The sequence below is a fragment of the Neovison vison genome, chromosome 7 (genome assembly GCF_020171115.1).
Source record: "Neovison vison isolate M4711 chromosome 7, ASM_NN_V1, whole genome shotgun sequence".
Lineage (NCBI taxonomy): Eukaryota > Metazoa > Chordata > Mammalia > Carnivora > Mustelidae > Neogale > Neogale vison.
The window spans coordinates 202,546,131-202,563,282 of NC_058097.1; the positions used below are offsets into that span (position 1 = coordinate 202,546,131).

At 61.0% G+C, this 17,152-nt stretch overlaps 1 protein-coding gene across 1 annotated transcript; it reads left to right on the forward strand.

Moving 5' to 3' along the window:
* The first annotated feature begins 9,456 nt into the window (after window positions 1–9,456).
* On the forward strand, window positions 9,457–16,668 carry PKP3 (plakophilin 3). Its single transcript, XM_044259875.1, has 13 exons — window positions 9,457–9,795; window positions 11,821–11,900; window positions 12,035–12,660; window positions 12,763–12,886; window positions 13,141–13,345; window positions 13,620–13,794; window positions 14,213–14,330; window positions 14,401–14,571; window positions 14,646–14,831; window positions 15,295–15,448; window positions 15,664–15,856; window positions 15,932–16,019; window positions 16,270–16,668. Exons 1-13 carry the CDS (start codon window positions 9,564–9,566, stop codon window positions 16,303–16,305), a joined length of 2,388 nt encoding a protein of 795 aa, XP_044115810.1. The 5' UTR covers window positions 9,457–9,563; the 3' UTR covers window positions 16,306–16,668.
* Window positions 16,669–17,152: the final 484 nt, after the last annotated feature.

Below are 17,152 nucleotides of genomic sequence, written 5' to 3' on the forward strand. Positions count from 1 at the left end.
CGGGGGCTTGCTGGGAGAGTATGGACCAGAGGCTGGATGGTGCCGTGGAGGCCCAGCTCCTCCCTGGGCCTCAGCTGTCTAAAGAGGAGTCCCCGCTCGGAGGGAGGCTGGCGCTCCACCCCCAGGAGCGCTCGGTGGCTGCGGTAACAGGTCTCCACGGGCCTGGGGGGCAACGTACCATCTTACCGTTCCAGTCAGAAGACCTACAACCAAGGTTCCTGCAGGCCCGGCCCCTGGAGGCTTTAGAATTGACTGCTTCATCCTCTCCCACTTCTAGAGGCTACTTGGATTCCTTGGCTCAGGGCTCCTTCCTCCACCTTCAACGCCAGCAGCTTGCCACGTTCCCGGTCCTCCTTCCCTGTCTGTCACCTCCGCTTCCACTGTCACGTCTCTCTCTGCCCCTCCCTGCCTCCGTCCTGTAAGGACAGCTGTCATTGCCCTGTCATCCTCCACTAACCAGGATAGTCTCCCCATTTCAATATTCTTCTTCTTTTTTTTTTTTTAAGATTTTATTTATTTGAGAGAGCACAAGCAATGGAGAGGGAGAAGCAGGTTCCCTATTGAGCAGGGAGCCCAGCCCAATGGGTGCTTGATCCCAGGACCCCGGGACTATGACCTGAGCCACAAGCAGCCAACCGAGCCCCCCACGTGCCCCTCAATCAATATTCTTTATGTAATCACGCCTGCAAAGTTCTTTTTGCCGTGTCAGGTGACAGTCACAGGTTTCGGGGATCAGGGCCTGAATTTGGGGCCATGATTCTCCATCCTTGCTTGCTCACATCGAGTGGGAAGGCAGCACCCCCCCAGCGGCCTGGACAATCGTCATGAGACTGGCCCAGGTTGTACCTTCAGGCACAGCTCACCGTGAACACAGGCCAGCAGGAAGGACCCCGGTGAAAGAACCAGGTGAACACCACCATCTGGCCCTGAGAAGATTCTAGAAGTGACCGTGCTGGAAGGGACATTCAGTCCTGCCCCTGCTGGCCAGTGTATCCCCCAGATAGTTGGAGACACCAAGTCACCTGTAACACGTGGACCGCACAAGTCCTGCTGGTCCGCAGAGCACAAGTGCCTACGAGGCAGAGGACACCTCTTCCCCGACGCGTGCCGCTCAGACGCTTCCGGATGCCCTGAGCGCATACTGCCCTCTCTCCCCAAGTACGTAGTCACATGGGATTTTCTCCACTCGCAGACGCTTCGTAGCAAAAAAAGAATCGGTGCTGGGTTGGGGACACACTCTCCGAAAGAGAGAGGGAGAGAAGAGGAACCCGACAACGGGCAGGGAAAGCTCAAGACCCAGAAGCTCCAAGCGAAATCCCCTGCAACCTGAACTAGACATAAACCGTAATTTATCAGCCCATTTTAACACTTTACTGAGCACCTACTGCGTGTTAGACACCGAGGGAAAGCGGTGAACAAAAGAGACCGGAAGCCGCCCGCACGGAGCACTTAGGTTCTGATGAAGGGTGAGGGGGGCTGACCGCAGACACGACAAAGAAACCGTCTGCCGCCTTAGCTGACGGCAACTGCTGTAGAAAAAAGAGTTAAGTCAGGAGGAAGAAGAGTGAGTTTGAGTGAGCCTTGCTTGGAAACAGCGGTCAGGAGCAGCAGGTCCGCGAAGGTGACATCGCAGAAAAGGTCTGAAGGCTATAAAGCTTCCAGAGGGGCCGCTGGGTGAGAGAGGTCAGAGGTGACACCTGAGGAAATTCTTTTTCTAATTAGCAATGAACGCCTTTCCAGCCTCACACTGGAAGTACAGCTGACCCTTGAACAGCAGGAGGGTTGGGGACAACAATCCTCGCATGGTCGAAAATCCATGTATAATTTTTTTTAAAGATTTTATTTATTTATTTGACAGAGGGAGATCACAAGTAGGCAGAGAGGCAGCCAGAGAGAGAGAGAGGGGGAAGCAGGCTCCCCGCTGAGCAGAGAGCCCGATGCGGGACTCGATCCCAGGACCCTGGGATCACGACCTGAGCCGAAGGCAGAGGCTTAACCCACTGAGCCACCCAGGCGCCCTCCATGTATAATTTTTGACACCCCCAAAACTTAACTACTAATAGCCTGCTGGTATCGGGAAGCCTTCCCAATAACAGTCCGTTGACACATATTTTGTATGTTGTATGTATTATATTCTGTGTTCTTAAGGTAAACTAGAAAAAAGAAAATGTTATTAAGAAAATCACAAGGAAGGGAAAACACACTTCTGGTACTGCTCTGTATCCGAAAAGAGTCCTCGGAGAAGTGGACCCGCTCAGTTCAAACACCTGCTGTTCAAGGGTCAACTGTGCTAGCCAATGCAACAACATAAGAAAGGAAATAAAGCGTGTACATCTGGGAAATTGAAGGCAGGCATGTGTCAGTGGCTTAGTTTGCAGATGATCACTGGTGTGAAGAACCCAAAAGAATCAGCAAAAGAACGAACCGTCCTGGAACTGACAAGCAATTGTAGCAAGGTTGCAGGATACAAAGTTATATAAAGTTAATACACAAAAGCCACTTGCTTTCCCATGTCTCAGCAGTGAACAATCAGAACTTGAAATTTAAGACACAATACCATTTACAGTAACAGCAAAACCTAACCTCACAAGCTCTATCTGGGGAAAACAGCCCAAACTCAGAGAAAAAGTAAATAAATGGAGAAATGTCCTGTGCTCACGAGTAGGAAGACTCAGTATCGCCATGATGCTCCCCCCCTGGGTCTACAGAGCCCTGCGGTCCCAGTCGGAACCACGGCGAGTCGTCCTGTGGGTGTGGAAAACTGGCTCTAAGGTTTGGACGAAGAAACGAAAGACCCAGAAAAGCCAACACAAAATTGAAGGAGAAGAACAGAACTGGAGGGCACTACCTGGCTTCAAGGCTGACTGAAGAGATACAGTGATCGGGACTGGGGTACAGAGGACAAATTGACAAATAGATCAGTGGACGCAGAAAACAGACCCACAGGGGCACCCGGGTGGCTCCGTCGTTAAGCACCTGCCTTCAGCTCGGGTCATGATCCCAGCATTCTGGGATCGAGCCCCTCGTGGGGCTCTGCTAGGCAGGAAGCCTGCTTCTCCCTCTCCCTTTGCTGCTCCCTCTGCTTGTGCATGCTCTCTCTCTCTCTCTCTCTCTGACAAATGAATAAAATCTTAAGAAAGAAAGAAAGACCCACGTAAGTATGGTCGGCTGATCTCTGACGAAGGAGCGAAGGCACAATGACAGCAGACGTCGTGTCGTCGACAGACAGCTGGAATGACGAGATGTCCAAGCGCCAGACAGCGGGTCCACACACAGACCCTAACCCTTCACGAGGGTTGACTCAAAACGGACCCCAGACCTAAATGTAAAACACGAACTACCAAACCCTTAGAAGACAACATAGAAAAGGATGACCTTGCGTATGACAATGACCTTTTAAACACAGCACCAAAGGCACAATCCATGAAAGCAATAACTGGTAAGGACTTCATATTAAAACTTCTGTGGGGGCGCCTGGGTGGCTCAGTGGGTTAAGCCGCTGCCTTCGGCTCAGGTCATGATCCCAGGGTCCTGGGATCGAGTCCCGCATCGGGCTCTCCGCTGAGTGGAGAGCCTGCTTTCCTCTCTCTCCCTCTCTGCCTGCCTCTCTGCCTACTTGTGATCTCTCTCTGTCAAATAAATAAATAAAATCTTTAAAAAAAAAAAAAAAAAAAACTTCTGTGAAAGACCGTATCAAAAGAATAAGAAGGCAAGACACAGGCAGGGAGAAAATCCTTTCCAAAGACATATCTACTAAAGGACTGTTCAACCCAAAATACAGGAAGAACTCTTAAGACTCAATAATCATAAACAACAGAACACAACTTTTTTTAAAAAAAAGATTTCATTTATGGGACACCTGTGTGGTTCAGTTGGTTAAGTGGCTGCCTTTGGCTCGGGTCATGATCCCGGGGTCCTGGGATTGAGTCCCGCATCGGGCTCTCTGCTTAGCAGGGAATCTTCTCCCTCTGCTGCTCCCCTTGCTTATGTTCTCTCTCTGATAAAAAAAGATATATATATATATATTGTTTACGTATTTTTCTGAGATAGAGAGTGCACAAGTTGGGTGAGGGGCAGATGGAGAAGCAGACTCCCCGCTGAGCATGGAGCCGGATGCAGGATTCGATCCCAGGTCCCTGGAATCACGACCTGAGCTGAAGGTAGACGCTTATCCGACTGAGCCACCCAGGTGCTCCCGAACAAAACAATTTTAAACAAACAATAAAAAATGGCCCAAAGCTGTCAAGAGGCACCTCACTGGAGAAGATACACCAATGACACACAAGCACATGAGAGGATGTTCCACACTCGATGTTGTCAGGGAAATACCAGTTACCACAAGGACATCCCGCTACACACCCACCAGAAGAGCTGAAATCTGGGACCGTGACATCCAGCGCCGGTGAGGATGAGCCGCGGGGACAGGCGCTCGGTGCTGGTGGACACGCGGAGTGGCACAGCCTCTTGGGAGACATTTGCCAGTTTCTTATTAAATGAAACTTCTTACTATACGATCTAGCAATCACACTCCTACTATATGTTTACCCAAATGAGCTGAAAACTTCTTGTTCACACACAACCTGCATCCGGGTGCTTGGAGCAGCTTTACTCACAATTGCCCAAAACTGGAACGAACGGCAAACTCGCAGAAGGTGAACGGGTGAGCTGCGGTTATGCCCAGACCACATATATCATCCAGCATTCGACACACGTGTGTGCACACATACCCCAAAACACAAAAACTATCAAGCTATGAAAAGACGTGGAGGAACCTTAAATCTTATTTCCGAGTGAAAGAAGCCGGTCTGGAAAGGTTGCGTGCTGTAACGGTTCCGGTTTCCTGACGTTCTTGAAAAGGCAAAAGGACAAGCCCAGGAAAAAGACCCGTGCTTACCAGGGCTTGCGGGTCAGGGGAGGGAGGACTAAGCAGAGGGGTTTTTTTGTTTTGTTTTGTTTTAAGATTTTATCTACTTATTTAACACAGAAAGAGATCACAGGTAGGCAGAGATGCAGACAGAGAGAGGGGGGAAGCAGGCTCCCCGCTGAGCAGAAAGCCCGATGCTCCACCCCAGGACCCCGAGATCATGACCTGAGCCGAAGGCAAAGGCTTAACCCACTGAGCCACCCAGGCGCCCCTAGGCAGAGGGTTTTAGGGCAATGAAGCTGCTCTGTGTGATTCGGCACTGGGCGTGCACCTGGCGAAGCCCCCGGAGTGCAGGACCACGCCAGACCCCTGATGCCCACTGTGGACTTGCGGTGATACAGGTGCGTCCGTGGCCGTGGGGCCTCATCCACCAAAACCAGTGTCCCGATGGCAGATCTTGGTAAGCAGGAAGTCTACGCCCGCCGGGGTGTGGGGGCAGGGAAATCTCTGTACCTTCCTCTTAATTTTGCTGTGAAACTCAAACTGCTCTAAAAATTAGATCTTCTTGAGGGGCGCCTGGGGGGCTCAGTCATTCAGCATCTGCCTTCAGCTCAGGTCATGATCTCAGGGTCCTGGGATGGAGCCTGCATCGGGCTCCCTGCTCAGCGGGAAGCCTGCTTCTCCCTCTCCCACTGCCCTGCTTGTTCCCTCTCTTGCTGTCTTTCTCTGTGAAATAAATAAATAAAAATCTTTCTAAAAAATAATAAAAATTAAGTCTTCTTTAAAAATCAGTGATAAAAACAAAGAAAATTAAAATACACCAACACTTGGGACGCGGGGGATGGAAGAGAGAAAGAAAACTTGAACAGAAGTAAAAGCTCCCTTAGGAATCTCAAAACCTCACAATAGCCGTCATTGAAAACCCAGCCAGGAACACAGAATACAAATTTGGGAAAAGTGTGCAAAACAAGATGGAAAAGAGTTGAGCTAAAGTTGATTCCTGAGAAGACAAGCCACAAGGGCACACGGGCAAGCCCCAGGACCCCAGAAGAAAAACACCTACGTGACAGAGCAGGAGAAAAACTTACGGGCCAGAATCTGACGCCAGAAACCTAGCCACCGCAAGCGCACACAAGTCCGTGGGCACTGGAGGCTAAGACCCCCGACCCGGCAGCAGTGGGCACTGGAGTTACCAGTTACCAGCGATCCCGGGGTCCGTCCGTGCTCAGGACAGTGCCCGGGAAGCGCTGAGCGCATCTGGGCCACACCCGTGTCCCCAGAAGAGCGCTTTGTGCGCAGAAGAGTTAGGGACACGCCTGACCAAAGCGAGGAGGATGAGGCCGTGGGACGGACTGAGGGCTGGGGGCGCAGGTGGCAGAGGACAGGTAGGGGGCCGCGTGGATGGGAAGTGCCGTCCGCTCCCTGGGCTGCCAGGGGCGCGAATCCCTCAGCTGCCGTCCACACCAAAGGCGCAAGGCAAGAGTCGGGGGCACAGGGAATGCCAGTTCCCAAGTGTCCCACCCAGGATCCTCGGGGATTAGATGCGGGGGCCCAGGCTACCCCAGGGCCGGGGTGGGGGGCCGCCTAACAAGGGAGGTGCCCACCGTGCTAATCCACGTAGGCTCCGTGGGGGACGCGCCCTGGGCTGGATCTGGGGACTCCCGCGGGAGGCTGGAAGGTTTGAGGGCGTGGGCGCAGGCTCGCGGACAGGAGGGGACGCGACGCGCGGGGCTCAGCGGAGAGGGAGCGAGACTGGCTCCCCGGGCCTCCAGCCAGCGAGCTGTGCTCACGTCTGAGCTGTGCTCACGTCTGGTCCGTCACCTCGCGGAGGCCTTGGAGACCAGTGCAGGCTGTGTGGCCCCAGGCCAACTGCTTAACTTCTCTGTGCCAGCGTGTGTTCCCAAATTTTGTTTTCAATATTATTTTGCTGTAATGTTTTCAAGCTTTTCCCTATCTTCTGCTCCTTAACCCCCCACACACACCCCCACACCCCTCTCTGCCCCTCCCCAAGCTCCGGGTCACTGAAGCCAGCACTGGGTAGTCCTCCTTCCGTCCCTCCCACCAACTCTGCCCCTTGGCCCTGGAGGCCTCCCCATCCCCCATCCCCCATCCCCTGGTCTTTGTCCCCGGCTCCTCCTCCACAGACTTTTCTAACAGTGCCCAGGCCGTCCCCACCTCCAGCTGCCCGCTCAGCCCATCCTGTGTGCCCGGTCAGATGGGGGAGTATAAATGGTTACCCACCCCCCTCAAGCTGTCACAGCCTTCACTTCAGACGCCCCAGTGCAGAGTCCAGGTTCCCCCAGGAGCTGCCCACCTCCTGAGAAAGAGCCTCACTTACTCACCCTTGGAGTCCCCAAGTCCCAAGATCTCAACCCTGATGCAGCACCAGCACCCCCGGGAAGCTCTACAGGGGTTCCAAGCCCCACCATCAGGAGGCCCGTGCACCTGTTTTCTAAGTTCCCTGGGTGTATCTTCCATTTGCTTTCTCCAGGAAGCCCACCATTCAAGCCTAAGCTTGAATCTTCCTTGTGCCCCATCCCCAGGCACTGGCTACAGGGAAAAGGGAGCTCTGCGGAGGACAAAAGACAAGAGTGGCCACAGGGGTCAGACGTGGCTCCTAGCCTGGGGCTGAGGGTGCTGGTAACAGGTCTGGGCCATGACCAGTCCCCCGGCCCTGCAGTGGTTAGAAAAAGTGCACCCAAGATCCCAGGCTTTCCAGGAACATGGCGGGGGGGGGTGCGGCAGAGCTGAGAGGTCATGGTTGGGGAGGGGTCCCCATGTCCTCAGGGGGGCTCAGCGCAGCTCTGGGCACTGGGCATGGGCAGTTCTCCTGGCCATGCCACCAACCAAAACCCCTTCATCCCTTGGCAGCTCCGGCCTGACCCCTTGGAGCCTCCCCACAAACCCTCTGAACCCCCACCTGCAGCCTGGAGTCGAGCTGCCCCAGGCGGGCTGCCAGGCCGGGGCTCCGCAGGGCCCCAGGTGGGCCCAGGCAGACCCCAGATGGAGGCCGGGCCCGAGGCCCATGCCAGGCGTGTGCCTCCAGGTGCCCTCAGCGCCGCACAGACTTGTCTCCCAGGGTTTTTCCACACAAAACGCGCCTGCCAGGGAAGCAGCCGGTCTGGTGAGCTACGTGCGGGCGTTGCCACCCCGCCCTCCCGCGCCCCCACGACGCCGCACTGCCACGAGAGGCCACCCCGGACGGACGCGCGGGGCCTGGGATGGAGCCCGGGACCCCTCGGCCTGCGGCACTGGCCTCTGGGATGAGCCCCGGGGCTGGCCGCACCCAGACCACCAGCACGGTAGGTCTCTGCCCTGAGCACCCACCCTGGCCCGGGCTTCACCTCGACCTTTTCAGGTCGATGCTCGCCTCCCCCTTGAAACTTCCCCCACCCCATCCCTTCCTCTTCAGCACTGACCTCCCTCCCAGACCTGCCTCCTGACCCAGAACCCCCTCCTCCCCCCCCACCAGCTGGGGCCACATCCCCTGAAATGACTGGTCACCGATTAAGGCAAACGTCTTCAGGGGACGGGTAAGGGCCTCCCGTGGGAGAGAGGAGGCTGCTCGTGTGGACCCCGCAGTGGGCTTCTCAGGCGGGCGCCCAGTACGTACCTGAGGCCCCTCAGCCCCCAACCATCCAGCCCTGCTCCGTCCACCAGGGGCCTCTCCTGGATTCGCTCCAGGCCCACTCAGGAGGCCTTGCAGCATGCTGGTCCCACTGGATGGGAGCACCCCGGGGAACCCTTCTGGGGGAGAGCCCTGATGAGCCTGGGCCCCACTCCCCACCCCCTCCTCATCACTGTTCTGTCAGACTCCTGGGTTCTTGCTCTCCTGACACGCACCCAGCTCCTACACCCCAGCCTGGCAGGAGGGCCCCTGACTCAGTGCCCTGCAGCAATCCTGCCTACTCGGCCTTGTTAGAGCTCTGCTGAGCTGAGTTCTGACTCACGTGGAGGGCACAGCCTTCTACCCCATGGGCTGGGGTGGCCAGAGAGGCCCAGCCCTTTGGAGGTCTCTGCAGAAGTCGTGGGGATGGGGCCTATAGGACGGAGATCAGTAGAGTCGTGGGCCTAGGGGGTAGGCCGGTCTATCCATTTGCTTCTGCAGTCTCTTGGGCACCAGCGATCAAGGTCCATAGGGCCCTCTTCTACCCTAAAACTCCACCAAGCCCTTTGTCCGCAACCCTTACTCTTGCGCTGACCCCTGCCTAGTTCAGGGTTGGCTGCCTGGGTCGAGGGGCTACCTGGAGCCCCAAGTCACCCAGGGAGAGGAAACCCCTCCCCTGCAGACCCCTGGAGGTGGCCGGCCACAGGCTCCCCAGCAGGCTACCCCGGCCCCTCCCAGACAACGCTCAGGACAGGAGGGCCCACTGCCACTTGGGAACAAAAGCTGGGAATTAAGAGGGGCCCAGATCCCTGCTGCTCTGTCCTGGGGTGTGGGGAAGGAATAAACAGGCCAGGCAGGCCTGTTCTTCCGCCCAAATTCCACCTTAAGCAGGTGGTGGCCCCTCCCTCTTACCTGGCCCAGATGTCCCCGCCCCCAGCCGAGCTCAGGGCAGGGCCAGCGTCTGTCTCCAGGCCGGCTCTGGGCGAGGCCAGTGGGGAGGGGACTTCAGGAACAGGACGGTGAAGACAGTTCAGGCCGGAGAGGCCCCAGCGGCCCAGGCCAGGCACAGACCCAGCCGGGGCATCTGCCGCCATGCAGGACGGTAACTTCCTGCTGTCGGCCCTGCAGCCTGAGGCCGGCGTGTGCTCCCTGGCACTGCCCTCTGACCTGCAGCTGGACCGCCGGGGCGCAGAGGGGCCGGATGCGGAGCGGCTGCGGGCAGCCCGCGTCCAGGAGCAGGTCCGCGCCCGCCTCCTGCAGCTAGGCCAGCAGGCTCGGCACAGCGGGGCAGCTGAGCCCGAGGGGGCCACAGAGGCAGCCCGAGGTAAGCGGACGCCTGCGGGGTGGGCGCCGGGCAGTGGAAAGGGCGGCTGTGGATAGAGGCGGCCTCGGTGGGTGTGGTGGTTCGAGGGCCAGAGGCCGTGGTAGGGCTGGCGCTGGGGTTCAGCGCCCTGACTCACCGAGGCCTCGCACTGAGTCACCCGCCCTGCCCCACCAGGTGTGGGAGAAGCCATGGGTGCGGCCTCCCACCACCCAGTGGGGACCCGGGGGTCCTCTGGGCCCAGCCTGACTTGGGCCCGACCGCACCTGCCCCCGCGGCCCGGAGCGCCATGGGCACATGGCGGGCTGGGCCGGGCCGATCTCCGTCAGTACACCCGGAACACGCCCGCGTCCGGTCCCACGTAACACAGGCTCCCACCCGGTCTCAGATGCACAGACACACACGTCAGCCCCACAGGGACACAGACACACACTGAGACACAGACATCCAGGCTCCAGCGTCCCTCCCCACCCTCCACCCCCCACCCCCCACCCCCCCTCCAGGGCCCCAAGGGAACGAGCAGACAGAAACGTGAGGGGGCGGGTCTGGGAAACCTGGACCAGAGCCAGCGGCCTGTCTGGACCAGGGTCTCCCCGCGGAATTGCAGGGGACGGCCCCGCAGGCCTGACCCACTTAACGCTTCCTGAGAAGAACGAGGGGGGAGCCCGCCCTCGGTGCTGGGCAGACCCCAGCGTGTGCGTGCACGTGGGTGTGGGTGTGCGTGTGCCTGTGTGTGCACGCGGGAGTGGGCGTGTGTGTGCCTGTGTGTGCACACGTGGACGCGGGTGTGGGTGTGCGTGCGTGTGCGTTAAAGGGTCTCTCACACGGTGAGTCAGGGCACTTGTTCCAGAAACAGCCTCTTCTCCCGTGCCAGACTGCAGCAGCGGGGATCAGGGTCAGGGAGCAAGAGGATGTCCCGGGATGTCAGGACATGCCAGTCCCCACAGTGGCTCACTCGACCTTTAGAGGACCCTTTCCAGGACGGGTCTTGGGATGCTGGCCACTGCGGTGGGGCGGGGTGGGGGGATGCGGAAAGGGTCAGCCAGAGCAGCCTGGGTTCCTGAGGCCTCCCCTGCCTGGGCCTCAGCCTTGCTGGTGGCTGAGTAGTTGGGTGCCCGGGGGTCACAGGGTGGAGGAGGGAGCGGGGAGGGGTTAATTACCACCCTGGCTACCCTGTCTATTAGGGGAAGGAGTATAATTTGGGGGTGGGAATAAGGTCCCCAGGCTGGAGGTGTGTCCCCCAGGCTGGGCCTCTCTAGCGTCAAAGGGTTAATAGCCCCTGCCCAGAAGCCTCATTAACCAGGGTGGGTCTGGGGAGTGTGCTGGGAGGGGAGCCCCCAGACTGTCCAGGTCGCAGAGCCTGGGGAAAAGCAGGCTTCCTCCCTTCTCCACAGATGAGTCCTTTCAGCCGGTCACCTGCCCAGGCCCTCTGGGGACATATGACTCTTCTCCCCCAGCCATGACCCCAGCAGGGACCTTAGCAGAGGCTGATCCCCATGCAGAGAACGCGGAGCCCACCTACCCGTCCATTCCCCTGCTTTGTTTCCCTCTGACTTTCCCCCAACTGTTGTCCATCCAAGCAGCTGTCCATCTGTCCTGCCACCGCCCTCCCTCCTCCCCCCCCTTCTCTCCACCCTCCACCCACCCACCCGTCTGTCCACTCACCACCGAGTCAGGCCGGCGTCACCCCCTCCCTTTTCTGTGTGGCTGGACGGGGCAGGTGTGGCTCTTCTAGGTGGGACAGGGGACTGTCCTTGGCAAGCAAGCAATACTCCTGTGTGACCACAGCACAGGACAGGCTCCCAGGAGGTCAGTGTTGCTTCCTGGAGGAGGGGGCCGGGCGTGGGCCCCAGCAGGGACTGGAAAACTGATGGAGCCCCTGGCACACTTCCCAGGTGACCAGGAGGTCAGGGGGGTGAGTGTGCCTGTCCGCAGCACAGCTGGAGGGGCAAGAGGCTGTGGGAGAGGTCCAACCGGAGACCCATGAGCCATCTGACCCAGCCAGGCGACCACTGTCCCTGTCCCCAGGCACCCCGCGCGGTCACTACCACGCCCTGCAGGCCGGCTTCAGTTCCCGCTCCCAGGGCCTCAGTGGGGACAGCACCTCTGTGAGTGACACTCTCTCCATCCCCTGGAGAGGCTCGTGGGGGAGGCTGGGGGGAAGCTGGAAGCTCCAGGGTTAGGGAGAGGGACGCGGGTTAGCCCCCGACACCCCCTCACTGCTCTCCTCCCTGCCCTGCAGACCTTCCGGCCCATTGCCAAGCCCTCCTACAGCCCTGCCTCCTGGTCTTCTCGCTCAGCCGTGGACCTGAGCTCTAGTCGGAGGCTGAGCTCTGCCCACAATGGGGGCAGCACCTTCGCGCTTGCAGGGTATGGGGGAGCCCAGCCCGCCGCACCGGTGCCTGCCCGGCCCCTGTCCTTCCACGAGCGGGCTGGGGTGGCGGGCCGTGTGGACTACGACACCTTGTCCCTGCGCTCGCTGAGGCTAGGGGCTGCGGGCCTGGATGACCGCTACAGTGTCGTGTCGGAGCAGCTGGAGCCCCCAGCAGCCTCCGCCTACAGGGCCTTCGCCTACGAGCGCCAGGCCAGCTCTGGCCGGGTGGGAGGCCTGGACTGGCCAGAGGCCTCCGAGGGGCCGCCCAGCCGGACCATTCGAGCTCCGGCCATGCGGACCCTGCAGCGATTCCAGAGCAGCCACCGCGGCCGCCTCGGGGCGGGGCCGGCACCGGGGGGTGGCCTGGAGCCCATGGCCCGAGCGCCGTCTGTGCGCAGCCTCAGCCTGAGCCTGGCCGACGCCAGCCACCTGCCGGACGTGCGCGGGCTGGACGGCTACGGCGGCCGCCGCACGCTGCAGAGGCTCAGCAGCGGGTGAGCGGGGAACGGCGGCGGGGTCTGCCAGGGGGAGGGTGCTCCTGCGGCGCCCCTGGCGCGTCCCCGGGGTCACGCTGACCCCGACCCCTGTCCTTGCAGCTTTGACGACATCGACCTGCCCTCCGCCGTCAAGTACCTCATGGCCTCGGACCCCAACCTGCAGGTGCTGGGAGCCGCCTACATCCAGCACAAGTGCTACAGCGACGCGGCGGCCAAGAAGCAGGTGAGCGGCCGCGGTCCGCGAGCGCCCCGGCCGGGGCCCCTTCTCGCTGCCTCCGCGCCCACGGGCGACCGCGGCCCGCAGAGCCGCCCCTGCAGCGAAGGGGGAGGCGCGGGCGATCCGCACACCTCCGCCCGGCCCTGCGTGGTTGTGCGCGCACATCTGTGCGCACCCGCGCGCCGCCCGCACAGCCGCACGCGTGCACGCGCAGCGAGCCACGCGCACCCGTGTGCTGACACCCGCCTGCCCGTGCGCAGGCCCGCAGCCTTCAGGCGGTGCCCAGGCTGGTGAAGCTGTTCAACCACGCCAACCAGGAGGTGCAGCGCCACGCCACAGGCGCCATGCGCAACCTCATCTACGACAACGCCGACAACAAGCTGGCGCTGGTGGAGGAGAACGGCATCTTCGAGCTGCTGCGCACGCTGCGGGAGCAAGACGACGAGCTGCGCAAGAACGTCACAGGTGTCCCCGCGCCGCCTCCCCTGCCTGCTGTCCCTCTGCCTGTCCCCTCCACTCCCCCCGGCCCCATGGCTGTCCTGGTGCACACCTCTGCGGTTGGCCTCCAAACCCCTGGTCCCTGAGCATTGTCCTGTCCTCTGTGTCCCGCCCTGAGACCTGGAGCTCACACACAGGCCCTCTAGCGCAGCTCTTGGGTGAGGCCCCAGATGCCTCCCTGGCGGGCAGGAGGGAACCCGCAGGCTGTCGCTGACCACAGCCACGGCCCCACCTGCCCCAGGGATCCTGTGGAACCTGTCCTCCAGTGACCATCTGAAGGACCGGCTGGCCCGAGACACACTGGAGCAGCTCACGGACCTGGTGCTGAGCCCCCTATCAGGGGCCGGGGGACCACCCCTCATCCAACAGAACGCCTCCGAGGCTGAAATCTTCTATAACGCCACGGGGTTCCTCAGGTGTGCGGGAAGGGGGCAGTCAGCTGGGAGAGGCCAAGAGGGTGGGCATGGGGAGAGAGCTGAGTGCCTGTAAGGGGGCAGGGGAGGCCTGGAGAAGGGGCCTTTGACTCTGAGGGCCAGTGGCAAGGCGGATGGGAGGGGGGCTGGCGGGCGAGGCACTGGCGCCCATGCAGAAGCGAGACCAGAAGCTGGATATGGCTGAGATGTCCAATGTCCCAGGCCCTGGGGGTGGCAGGCTCAGATTTCATCAAATCGGGGACTTCATCAGACACTCATAACCCCCATCTGGACGCTTGGAGGGCCGAATGGATGCTAAGCAGCGGGGCTCAGCTTGGGGGAAGGAGGTGGGCTGGGGCTCAGGGGCTCCCCCCTGGGGTTTGGTTCCCACTGGGGATCTGGGATCTGCCTCCGCCCACAGGAACCTCAGCTCAGCGTCCCAGGCCACTCGCCAGAAGATGCGTGAATGCCACGGGCTGGTGGATGCCCTGGTCACCTACACCAACCACGCCCTGGACGTGGGCAAGTGCGAGGACAAGGTGAGAGGCGGCCATCACCTCGGGGCCCTGGGGGTTTCTAGCCCATTCTGACCACGGCTGCCATCTGCAGAGCGTGGAGAACGCCGTGTGCGTGCTGAGGAACCTGTCCTACCGCCTGTATGACGAGATGCCGCCGTCCGCCCTGCAGCGGCTCGAGGGCCGGGGCCGTAGGGACACGGCTGGGGCACCACCCGGCGAGGTGGTGGGCTGCTTCACACCCCAGAGCCGGCGGCTCCGAGAGGTGGGCGCGGGCCTGGGCAGCCGGGGTGGAGGGTCCTGGCCTGAGCCCGGCTAACCCTCCCCGCCTCCCTCCAGCTGCCCCTCACGGCCGACGCGCTCACCTTCGCCGAGGTGTCCAAGGACCCCAAGGGTCTTGAGTGGCTGTGGAGCCCCCAGATCGTGGGGCTGTACAATCGGCTGCTGCAGCGCTGTGAGCTCAACCCGCACACGACCGAGGCGGCCGCCGGGGCCTTGCAGAACATCACGGCGGGCGACCGTAGGGTGAGGCCCCGGGCCCAGCCTCTCACAGGGGACGCGCAGAGGGTACAAGGGCACACAGGGGAGGGCTGGCGTATATTCTGTTGGGGTGGGACGGCAGAGGAACGCAAACCTGCGGAGGAGCCGACATCGGAGGGACCGGCCGGACATGCTGCAGAGGGGCCCCTGAGGGGTAGCAAGGGGTGTGAGGCCAGCATCCCCGGCCGGGCAGGCTCCGGAGGTCCCTGAGGATTTAAGGAGAGGTTTGAGCCTAGGAGGGGCCGACCCAAGGCACAGTTGGTGAGGCTCCTGGCTGGGGTTGAAGGCAGAAACAGGAAGACCTCTCAGGAGAGACACAGTGCGGGGCCGGTCCCACCTCAGAGTCTCCCAGGTCGGCTGGGGACAGAGAAGAACCAACCTGGGGTGCAGGCCACGGGGCTGGGGCTCCGCCCGCTCTCACCAGCTCCCCTCCCCCCCCCCCCCGCAGTGGGCGGGCGTGCTGAGCCGCCTGGCCCTGGAGCAGGAGCGTATCCTGAACCCGCTGCTGGACCGGGTTCGGACCGCTGACCACCACCAGCTGCGCTCGCTGACTGGCCTCATTCGAAACCTGTCTCGGAACGCCAGAAACAAGGATGAGATGTGTGAGTCGGGCCATCCCGAAGCCTGGGTTCCGTCCTCACCCTGCCTCGCTGGGCTCACACCCGGATTTTCTCTTCCGCTCTCCACTTGGGCTAGCCTCTGGCAGCTGGAGCTGGGGGCATGGACAGGGCTGGGCGGACCGGAGGTGCTCAGGTTGCTGGGAGTGGAGGTGGAGGCTGGCTTCCCATCTCCCCCTGACCTCCTGGCCTCCCGGCAGCCACCAAGGTGGTGAGTCACCTGATTGAGAAGCTTCCTGGCAGCGTGGGTGAGAAGTGTCCCCCAGCCGACGTGCTGGTCAACATCATCGCTGTGCTCAACAACCTGGTGGTGGCCAGTCCCATCGCCGCCCGAGACTTGCTCTACTTCGACGGGCTCCGGAAGCTGGTCTTCATCAAGAAGAAGCGGGACGGGTGAGCCCCTCCCCAGCCCCGCACCCCTCCCCATGGCCCCCCGAGTCTCCCTGCTGACTCCTGCCGCCCCCCCAGCCCGGACAGTGAGAAGTCCTCTCGGGCAGCCTCCAGTCTCTTGGCCAACCTCTGGCAGCACCACAAGCTCCACCGAGACTTCCGGGCGGTATGTTCTGGTGACCTGGGGCAGGCAGGGTGTAGGACGGGGAGGCGGCAGGGTGGGAGGGTGTGGGGACAGTGGGAGGGAGGCAGACCCGGGAACTCCCGCGGAGCCGGAGACTCAGGAAGAGGGAAACCTGAGATCAGAGACCAGAGACCCAGAGGGGGTCCAGGCCCAGACCAGGAAGGGTGGGGGCCTGGGGAGAGCAGGGCTCGGAAGGCAGGCACCCTAACTCTGGGCCCCCTCTCCACTGCAGAAGGGTTATCGAAAGGAGGACTTCCTGGGCCCATAGGTGAGGCCTTCCTGGAGGAGGAGGATGCGACGTGGCCCAGCCTCCAAGGGACAGGCTCTGCTCTGTGCTGCTCACTGGCCAGGCCACTGGAGAAGGCCGATGGCCTGGGGCCTCTCTCTGGAGCCCTGCGTGTGCCAGAAGGCTGATGGCCTGGGGCCTCTCGCTGGAGCTCTGTGTGAGCCCTTAAAGGGCCTGGGGCACCAGGGAGGGGACGGGTGCTGGTGGCAGGGACTTGGCTTCTACAGGGCAGGGGGGAGGACAGGGCTTGAGGCTGCTCTGGTGCGTGGGGTGGGGGTGGTGACCAGGTCACATGGGCAAAGGTGGAAACGGCCAGTGCTGGGAATAAACGTGGTCATGAACACAGCCCTGCGATTTTCTTCGGCCCAACCTGGGGGCCCGACCCAGGGATACAACCCAGTGTCCCCGGTCCTGAGGGAGCTCCCGCCCTGAGCACACCCAGAGGCTTCTCCAGGTCAGGAGGCCCAGGACGAGGAAGAGAGAGTGACCCTTGGGGAGAGCTGGCGAGAGTGGAGGGAACAGGGTAGACGGCAGAGTCAGCTCTGATGCCGGCTGAGGCCCAGACACAGCAGAGCTGGGGACCTTGTGCCGAGGAGTGAGCACTACTGGGAGAGCGGCGAGCTCTCCTGGCTCCGGTGCCACCTGCTGGGCTGTCCTCTTGTGGCACACGCACCCAACACCCTGCCTCGCTGGGCCTTGGGGCTCCTGGCTGGGGACTGGCCTGCCCGACGGAGTCCTGGGATTCCCACATCACCAAACCAGGCCCACTCTATTTTTATAACAAAAGACTTCTTCCTTAAAGCTCAGAACCTGGGGGCGCCTGGGTGGC